This window comes from Anolis sagrei, chromosome 4 (assembly GCF_037176765.1).
Source record: "Anolis sagrei isolate rAnoSag1 chromosome 4, rAnoSag1.mat, whole genome shotgun sequence".
Taxonomy (NCBI): Eukaryota; Metazoa; Chordata; class Lepidosauria; order Squamata; family Dactyloidae; genus Anolis; species Anolis sagrei.
Genome location: NC_090024.1, coordinates 91,429,244 through 91,439,516, shown reverse-complemented (window position 1 = coordinate 91,439,516; position 10,273 = coordinate 91,429,244). Strand labels below are relative to the sequence as shown.

The 10,273-nt window shown below is 38.6% G+C and overlaps 1 protein-coding gene across 1 annotated transcript in view; it reads left to right on the top strand.

The window, feature by feature from the left end:
• Positions 1-1,831: 1,831 nt before the first annotated feature.
• The window catches only part of LOC132774520 (glutamate decarboxylase 1-like), a 32,281-nt gene continuing 23,839 nt past the window's right edge, over positions 1,832-10,273 (top strand). The window contains exons 1-2 of the mRNA XM_060774697.2: positions 1,832-2,008; positions 9,270-9,404. Of these exons, the coding sequence (XP_060630680.2) occupies positions 1,978-2,008; positions 9,270-9,404 (166 nt within the window). The 5' untranslated portion in view covers positions 1,832-1,977. The remainder of the gene's footprint in view (positions 2,009-9,269; positions 9,405-10,273) is intronic.

The window sequence follows — 10,273 nt, the reverse complement described above, 5'->3', positions numbered from 1 at the left end:
CCATGGCTTTGACTAGGCGGATCTTTGTTGTCAGTCTGATGTCTCTACTCTTCACTATTTTATCGAGACTGGACATTGCTCTCCTCCCAAGAAGTAAGCGTCTTCTGATTTCCTGGCTACAGTCTGCATCTGCAGTAATCTTTGCCCCTAGAAATACAAAGTCTGTCACGGCCTCCACGGTTTCTCCTTCTATTTTCCAGTTGTCAATCATTCTTGTTGCCATAATCTTGGTTTTTTTGACGTTTAGCTGCAACCCGGCTTTTGCGCTTTCTTCTTTCACCTTGATTAGAAGGCTCCTCAGCTCCTCTTCGCTTTCGGCCATCAGGGTGGTGTCATCTGCATATCTGAGGTTGTTAATGTTTCTTCCAGCAATTTTCACCCCAGCCTTGCATTCATCAAGCCCCGCACATCGCATGATGTGTTCTGCATACAAGTTAAAAAGGTTGGGTGAGAGGATGCAGCCTTGCCGTACGCCTTTCCCAATCTTGAACCAGTCTGTTGTTCCGTGGTCAGTTCTGACTGTTGCTACTTGGTCCTTGTACAGATTCCTCAGGAGAGAGACAAGGTGGCTTGGGATGCCCATCCCACTAAGAACTTGCCACAATTTATTATGATCCACACAGTCAAAGGCTTTAGAATAGTCAATGAAGCAGAAGTAGATGTTTTTCTGAAACTCCCTGCCTTTCTCCATTATCCAGCGGATATTGGCAATCTGGTCTCTCGTTCCTCTGCCTTTTCTGAACCCAGCTTGAACATCTGGCAACTCTCGCTCCATGTATTGCTGGATTCTTCCTTGAAGGATCTTGAGCATTACCTTACTGGCATGAGAAATAAGGGCCACTGTACGGAAGTTTGAGCAGTCTTTCGCATTTCCCTTTTTTGGTATGGGGATATAAGTTGATTTTTTCCAGTCTGATGGCCATTCTTGTGTTTTCCATATTTGCTGGCAAATGGCATGCATCACCTTGACAGCATCATCTTTTAAGATTTTAAACAGTTCAGCTGGGATCCCGTCGTCTCCTGCTGCCTTGTTGTTAGCAATGCTTCTTAAGGCCCATTCAACCTCACTCCTCAGGATGTCTGGTTCTAATTCATTCACCACACCGTCAAAACTATCCTCAATATTATTATCCTTCCTATACAGATCTTCTGTATAGTCTCGCCACCTTCTCTTGATCTCTTCAGCTTCTGTTAGGTCCCTGCCATCTTTGTTTCTTATCATACCAATTTTTGCCTGAAATTTACCTCCAATGTTTCTAATTTTCTGGAAGAGGTCTCTTGTCCTTCCTATTCTGTTGTTTTCTTCCACTTCCATGCATTGCTTATTTAAAAATAGTTCCTTATCTCTTCTGGCTAACCTCTGGAATTGCGCATTTAACTGGGCGTATCTGCCCTTATCCCTGTTTCTTTGATTGTAGGTGAACTATATATCCCAGTAACTACAACTCGCATATGTCAAGGTCTATTTTCCCCCAAGAGCGCCTCAAGATCGCCCCTGGGCAAAATCAACTATACTGCAAATGCTTACTTTGCGTAATGGGTTGAGCCACCCCTGGTTATCGGACTCCACACTGCCATATAATCTAGTTCAGTGTGGATTTTATATAGCTGTGTGGAAGGAGCTGTTTCCTATGTCAAAATGCCATTTCCTTACTTTTGTCTCTTGAAAATCAACAATTTACTGTGCCTGAATAAACAAACTGAGAAAATCCCAGTAACTGTAGAGCAACAATATCACTTTCAAAGGAAACACCCACAGAAAAGAAGTCAGAATGTTTTGTCTCCACCCCACTTATTTAACAAGGAAGTGACACACCCAGAGGCACTGAGCATTCAACAAATACAAAAGATGTGCTCCGTAAGAAAACACATCAGTTTAACAACAAATACGCCTGATGTCTCTGTGTGTAGGTTGTTGACGACTTATTCTACAGTGGATGTTCCTCTACATGCAAGGCTATTGAAAGAGGCAAAGAAATGGATTTCCAGATGGTTACCCACACAACAAGTAAGTCTTCAAATGTCACTAGTTATTAAAGAGGCTGTTAAAAAGAAGAAAAAGAAATGTTGCAATTATAACTAAAGTTCAGGAAATTTTGACATCAGAATCCTTCAGTCTTTAGCCAAAGAGAAGAAGAAATACAGATTGATCTCTTATTTACAGATAAATTCTCATAATCTCAAAAACTTATTCAAAAATCACCAGGTGTTTAATGTAATTAATTTAGTCTTTTTAAAAAGTACCACCAAAAGCATACATCCTATAACACTCTCCTCCATGGATGATTAAGGGCAACTGGAAGAGAATCATTATGATAGTTGCTTATATTTTGGAACTGAATTCACCGAGGGTATCATATGATATTATCACAGTCATTGCTCCTAGTGCCTCACACTTATTTTCTATTCCTGCAAGGAAAAATGGTTTGGTGTTAAGTAGTAACCCCTTGTATTTGTTCTATCTGTCTAAAAATTATAGTATAGATATAAAGAAAGATAAAAATTGTGTCCTTTTAGAAAGAGTTTAGATATTGTATTTTGGTCATGTGTTCAGGCGCAGATAGAAAACTGGAATGTGTGTGAACAGGTTGTATGACATACTTAAATGCGCAATTCCATCTGACTTGATGGAACTTGAGAGCCTAAATGAGGTTGTCTAGCTGATCTCCTTGTGATCCCTTCCAATCCTTTGATTCTGTTAGCTTATAGTAAGAAAAAGGTAATAGAACTGGTTCACTGGAGGTTACCTTGATGGTTATGATGAAACGAGCAGGTACTTTTCCTATCTGGGCTTATCTCTAAGGTGGCTTACCACTCCTATTCCAAATTAATATTCCAGTTTGGCATCTGGTTATTAGTTGTAGACAAAGGGAGTAGCTTGAATTAGTTGCAGTTGGGAGAAATTCAGACTTGATTAGTTTCTGATCATATGCCAAATATGAGCCAGCAGTAAAATGTTGCAGCAAAAAAAAAAAAAAAAGATGGATGCTATTTTCCAAGCATAGTTTCCATAGTTTCACATTTTGCACTGATCAGACCTTATCTTTAGTGCTATGTTCAATTCTGGGTGCTTCTCTCTGTAGCACCACCTAATTGCAGCAGGCATGTAGCCAGGGGGGGGGGGGGCTTGAGGGGCTTCAGCCCTCCCCCCCCCCCGAAATTCTCATGGTGGTTCACGAAAAGGCCTTACCGGTGCATTATTTAAACTGTTATGTTTATTCATATCATGATCTGATCACCATACTCAATATATCCCATATGCATGGGGGTATTGGGGTAATGATACAAAAGGTTTGCTAGGGTAGACCCTCTTTTACTCAGACTCAGCCCCCCCCCCGAAAAAAATTCAGCCCCCTCCCCCTGAAATGAAATCCTGGCTACGGGCCTGAATCGCAGCATTCCCAAAGCCATCATTGTATGACACTAAACAAGTTTGACTAACTTCCCTCTTTATACCTGTGTGCAACTTTCGTGTAGAACTAAGTACTGAACTGGTAAGATTTTGTCTGCCCAGGTTTCTCTTTGACATTCAAGAAACATGTTTGGCTGGATATATATTTATTTATTTATTTGACCAGACATATGACCATTTCAAAATAGAACATGAGTTAAAAAAAAACAAGGCAAAAAGGTGAGGACAGCAACTGACCTTCTATTTACAGTCAGTCTTATTTTCCTGGTTCTTCTTTCAGGAAATCTGCTCTTTTCTTGATAGCTTTCAGAATAAAAAGGATGTCTGGGGCTGCACGCACACTACACTGACTGGCTCAGTGTGTGTCTACCCTACGCCGACAGGTGCGGGTAACCAGTTGAACCCCATTTGTAATGGGTATATACACACATACACACACACTAGCTGTCCCCTGCCATGCACTGCTATGGCCCAGTCCGTTGATCTGGAAAATAAAGTAATGGGAAAGTGTTGGTTTCTAATATATGTAATTTCTTTATGCTTGTGGGTAAAATAGTATGTCTTGCTGTTTCTTTGTTAGTGTTGATGTGGAGAGTGTCTGGTTTGCCCACCCTCAAACATGAAACATATCATAGTTGTTCTTTAGGGGTCCCTTTCAAATCTATGATACTATATCTGTGTGTGTGTGAATCATATATATCTATCTGTATTTATGGCTGGATGGTTCTTTGTTGGGAGGACTTTGATTCCGTTTTCTTGCTCTGGTGAAGGGAGTTGGACTGGATGGACTACAACTCCCAAATGTCAAGGTCTATTCCCCCCCAAAACTCCATCTGTGTTCATATGTGGGCATATTGAGTGCTTGTGCCAAGTTTGGTCCAGATCCGTCATTGTTTGAGTCTACAGTGCTCTCTGGATGTAGGTGAACTACAACTCCCAAACTCAAGGTCAATGCCCACCAAACCCTTCCAGTATTTACTGTTGGTCATGGGAGTTCTGTGTGCCAAGTTTGGTTCAATTCCATCGATGATGGAGTTCAGAATGCTCTTTGATTGTAGGTGAACTATAAATCCCAGCAACTACAACTCCCAAATGACAAAATCATATTTTTTTTTAAGTAATTGTCACTCCATGTGTTGTGAGACGTTTTGTTGCCAAATTTGGTGTGATTCGTTCATTGGTTCTTTTGCTTTTAGGGTACTCATTACGCACAGAGCGTATATATATATATATATATATATATATATATATATATATATATATATTCCCTCTCTGCTTCAAGTATTGTTGAACTGCAGATACCAGCATTCCTAGCCAGTAATGTCAAAGGTGAGGAATTAGGAAAGTTGCAAATCAATAATATCTGAGAAGCTGAAAGATTAGACCTGGTGTAAATGAATCATGTACTATTGCCAATAAGTATCCACTTTTCACTGCAAGAAAAAAAATCCTGACCAGCTCATGCACTTCATATGTCTTGGTATTATAATCAGCCACTTTTATTTACCCAGGAAATATCCATAATCTTCTGTGGACTTTTTGCCAAGGGTGAGGAAGGCTGAATGGATACAATTGTAAATAAACACTCCTTATTTCAGTTTCTCTTGCCCGCCTGTGATTAGAACATTTTTGGCAAAGATTTGAAAGGAGTTGGCTTTGTAAAAAGATTATATCTTTATAATTATTTCAGTGTCATTTTGCATAAGTGAAAAAGTCATTTAACAATTCCCATGCTTCCATTAGGAAATATAAAAGCACATGTGCACACACAAAAACGGTGTCTGGGCAATATGAAAAATACATTTGCATTTTCAGTGCAAAATAGTTTAATGACAAATCCTAATTGTAATATATGTCATAAAATAAAAACCCAGGACCCTGGATATAAGTGGGGATCGGTAAACATAATGTAGCCTTCAATTTGAAGCAGGTGCAATTTTGCACATGCAGATAATTGTATGCAAATAAGTTTAGAGACACCTGCTTTCTGTATGTAAAATCAAGTAATTAAATATGTAAATATTGTTTCTTCTCCACAGAGAACATTTAAGGAAAAATCAAAGGGAGCAAGGCAAATATCAGGCTTTTCATGTTTTATTTTGTTTTGTCCTTTGAGATGCATTGTGATGAATTAATAACAAAGATAACAAACATTCTAAATACTCTAAAACCCACAATAGAATGATATCTTTGTCAGTCTCATAAAACAATGAGGAAGCGTTTTAGTTCTCCTGAGGTCTTTGTCTGGCTTGATGGGAAAGAATTAGAAGAAAAGGGAAGGAAGGCTTAATCTGAAACTGAAGCCACAAAATATGTATTTAGTCACAAGCACAGGATGAATATAGGATAAGATTGCTGACTTGGTATAACTCGGGAATTAGGCACTAAATCTCAGTTTGGGAAGATTTAGGATGCTGAGGAGAACACCAGAAAAGTATTATCACATTTATGCTATTGTACACATTTAGGCACCCTATAAGATCAGAGCTCTGTTCAATCCATGGATTTCAGAATTAGGGCATAGCAACATTTGGAAGTAGGATGAGCATCCCTATGCATTAGTTTATGTTTTGATGCATAAGTGAAAGATAGGTAGGAAAAGTCTGCATAATCAAAGCTGCTGCTTTTTTAAAAAAGTTCATTTTAATCATGATGAGTAGATCCGTAGAGATACAAGGCCTAAATATCCTGAAGGCATGAGATCAAATGTGATCTTAAAAACCAAGAGCAGGATCAGTCCTGATTAGTACTTGGATGTGAAACCACCAACCAGAGGCGGCCCTAGGTAATTTTCAACAGTAAGTAAACAGTATTTTGGTGCCCCCCTCCAACCAATCACTGATATATATTTTCTGTTCGTCGTGGGAGTTCTGGTGCCATATTTGGTTCAATTCCATCATTGGTGGAGTTCAGAATGCTCTTTGATTGTAGGTGAACTATACATCCCAGTAACTATAACTCACATATGTCAAGGTCTATTTTCCCCCAAGAGCACCCCTAGGCAAAATCAGCTATACTGCAAATGCTTACTTTGCCTAATGGGTTGAGCCGCCCCTGCCACCAATGAATGCCAGGTGTTATAACCTATATTTCGAAGGAAGGAACTGGCAAAACCACCTCTGAGTATTCCTTGCCTAATAAAAACCCTCTGACATTCATGAGGTTGCCATAAGTCAACAAGCATCTTGAGGACATGTACTCGCTCACATAGGGATATACTGATACTTGTGGGATGAAGAAAAAGTCTTGCAATCTGATAAGAAAACTGGAATGAACATGCTGAAGGAATTCTAGGAATCAACACAAAGATTCCTTCTGGGGAACCTATTATAGGGTTTTCTAGGTAAGATTTATTTGGGGAGGGGGTTGTGTTTGCTTTCCTCCGAGGCTGAAAGAGTATAACTTGCCCAAGGTTTCCATGGCTGAATGGTAATTTGAACCCTGATCTCCCAGAGTGCTAGTACAATGTTCAAATCACTACACTACACTGGTTCTCTATCTAGAACTCTGAGTAAGATGTGGAAAATCAGTGGCTGAATGAGGAGGGTGGGAAGAATCAATGAGGTAAGGCATTAAACAAAACAATGGACTGAACTCAGATGGGATGAAGTGAGCATGATTTTTCCTAAGCCTAATAAATTGCAAGGTCTATTATAGTGGGAGGAATGATAGAATCATAGATTTATAGAGCTGGAAGAGACCCCAAAGGACATCCGATTTAACCTCTGGCATGTAGGGAAAAAAAACCAATGAAAGCACTCCCAACAAATGGCGATCTAGCCTGCTTAAAAATATCCAGAGAAGACTCCACTATGCTTCAAGGTAGCATATTTCACTGTTGAAGAGTCCTCACCATCAGGAAAGTTTTTCTTATGTTTAGCTAGAATCTGTTTCTTGTAATTTGAATCTTTGCTCAGTGTTCGAATCTCTAGAGGAACAGAAAACAAGCTTTCCCTCTCCTCAATGGGACAGCTTTCCAAATATTGAAACATGGCTATCATGTCCCCTCTCAACTTTCTTTTCTTTGAGCTAAACACACCTAGCTCAATAATCTACTATTCACAGGGCTTGGAGAGAAGGCAAGTAAATAGGGACTAGTAATATTTTTAAAAGAAAACTTCATAACAGGTTTTGTTCCCCATGAAAAGAAAATGGGAGAACAACTGCCACAAAAGAGAAAAAGATTTACTCTGTATTATGCTGTTCAACTAAGCTTTCAATAGAATTAAGCTGGTTTCCTGGAATTCCTCTTGATGTTTTTAAGGCACACAGGACAAAAAGAAAAGAAAGGCAAGGCCATGCAACAGGTAACTGTGTGGGCAATGGATTTAGTCTTTTGTTTGAATGCCCCAAAGCCACGTGAGAAAGGAGGCACTCTTATTTTTCAATGAAAGAATGCTTTCATTGAACTTCTTTGTTTAGCTATCATGGGGCAATTTAAATATTTATATTCATATTTTGTAAACCTTCTTTTTGTGTAGCCATTTATTTTAATGCTGTTGCCAGTCCTCTTAATACTGTTAACAATGCAGAAATTCCTCCAAAAAGTGGAAAGATTGTCAGAAACTACTCCATACAGAAGGACAATAGAAATAATAGCAATATAAGACCCATAGCAGCTGGTGGCATCTGTGTCAAGGAAGCAATGAATTTGAGTACGTTTTATTGATTAGCCTATTGGTCGTATCAAAAACATTTGGCAAACATATACACATACAGCACAACATAAGGTAAAATAAACAAGCTCTTTACAAGGTCTCAATCCAAATCAAATATCTGCATCACCTCTATAAATTATCCCAATCGGCTCTAAATATGCAGTTGTTGGCTGTTTGCTTTAAATAGCTTATCCACACAATGTTAAGGAAAATCTGAAATGGGGAAAAATGTCACTTTGTTTACACGATTGGTGTACAAAAATCACCCTTCCCAAAATTGCAAACATTGGGAAATCTGATATTTTTGTTTTGGTATATGGAATTTAGGCCTACCTTGTATATTTCCCATGTAATGTAGAAATTTATGCATGGTTCCCATAGAATTACAATCTCAGACAGTTCACTGAAATTTGTGGGTATCAGTAGAGCTGAATACTAGGATGAGGTAGTATCCACAAATCCTCCTTCACTTATTTCATTCTTACACTCAAGAATTTCCTAAGTTTTCTCCCCATAGTTAAAATTACAAGAATTTCCCCATATTTTAGAATGCTTTTCCATATAAAGGGGGGGGGGTTGTTAAAAAATAATTTTCAGAAAAACTTTGCATTCTTTTTTTCTTTTTAAATACAATTTGTATTGCATAAGTGAATTTTTCACAAAAGTCCCAAATGTTTTTAAAAAGTCATAGCAGATCCACACCCTCTATTCATAGGATTATCATCTCCTATGTGAACTGAATACCCACATTAAGTGCATATGAGTCTATCTTTCAAGTATTTATTGTGAAAAACCAAAGGCAGGAAATGTTTGTATGTCAGTTGAGAACAAAGTCCAGAGTTAGATAATGGAAACAAAACGAAGAGAGAAAACTAAGCAGTTCAAGCTTATGAGAATTTACATGGAGGAATCAGAGCATACTCTATAGCTATACATTACACGATATAACAACACTCTAGTTTGGTAAATCTTAGGGATGCAAAAAATTAAAAAGAATTATCTCCTTTATGTCAGATTTTCAAACTTACATTTTTTCTGCCCAAACAACAGCTTTATACATTTCCTATTCCAACATGCAGCAATGCAGACTTTAGTGGTGTAACCAAGCTGATTTACAGCTGTGAACCAGCTGACTATTTAATATATCTATCTGTCATATGTATACTTTTAAAATTATAACATTCATATTGCTTTCCCAGATGAACATGTTCATACCAAAAGTTGCCAGTGGAGGCAAAAGCATCTTCCTAATTTCCAAGGAGAATGTGAGGAGAAAGAGAAAGATTCTACCATTGAGAGCTTTGTGACAAATTTTTCAAATATCTATGCGTCAGGTAAGGTTCTTGGTAGTCTGGAATATCAATTTATATAATGTATGCCTACATACTTCTTTTTCTCTGTGTACAAATGCAAAGGTATATGGAAGAGGATTTTCTCAGAACAAAATTCCGCTAATATCAGTGAGATGTAAAGCACCACTTATGATTTCATCCCTTCCAGGCTTCCCCCTGTTTCTAGACCCTTTAAAAATGGAGCCCCACTAAGGCCATCGAATGTCATAAGACTACTTCCGGGGATTGCCTATGGGACTCCAATTTTAAACTGTCTAGAAATGGGCATTTTAAAAATCAGGTAGCTATTGACTCCAGATTTCTCAATTCACTTGGAAGTGGAAAAAGGCAGGTAGTTGAGTATGATGACATGTGTTAGATGTCTAAGTCCAAATGTATCCTCCCCTATGAGCCATCAAGATTACTAAGATCATCTGGAGGGGCCCTGCTCTCGATCCCACCGGCCTCACAGGTGCGGCTGGTGGGGACGAGAGACAGGGCCTTCTTGGTGGTGGCCCCTCAACTCTGGAACTCCCTTCCACTGGAGATCAGAACTGCCCCTTTGATCTTAATGTTCAGGAAACAGGTGAAAACCTGGCTTTGGGGATTGGCATTCAACGAATGAGCCATGATCCTGTGATATGGATGGATGACAATGAATAATGACTTTGATGACGACTGACCACTGTAATCATATGATTGTATTTTTGCCATTTTAATTGTTTCAATGTATTAATGTTTTAGTGTGATTTAGAAATATGATGTTTTAATGATGGTCTGTTTTTACCCTGTTTCCCCTTCCCTTCTGCTCCCTCACCCATATTGTGCTTCAGTCGTTATATTTATATTTTTAATGTACCAAACATACCAAG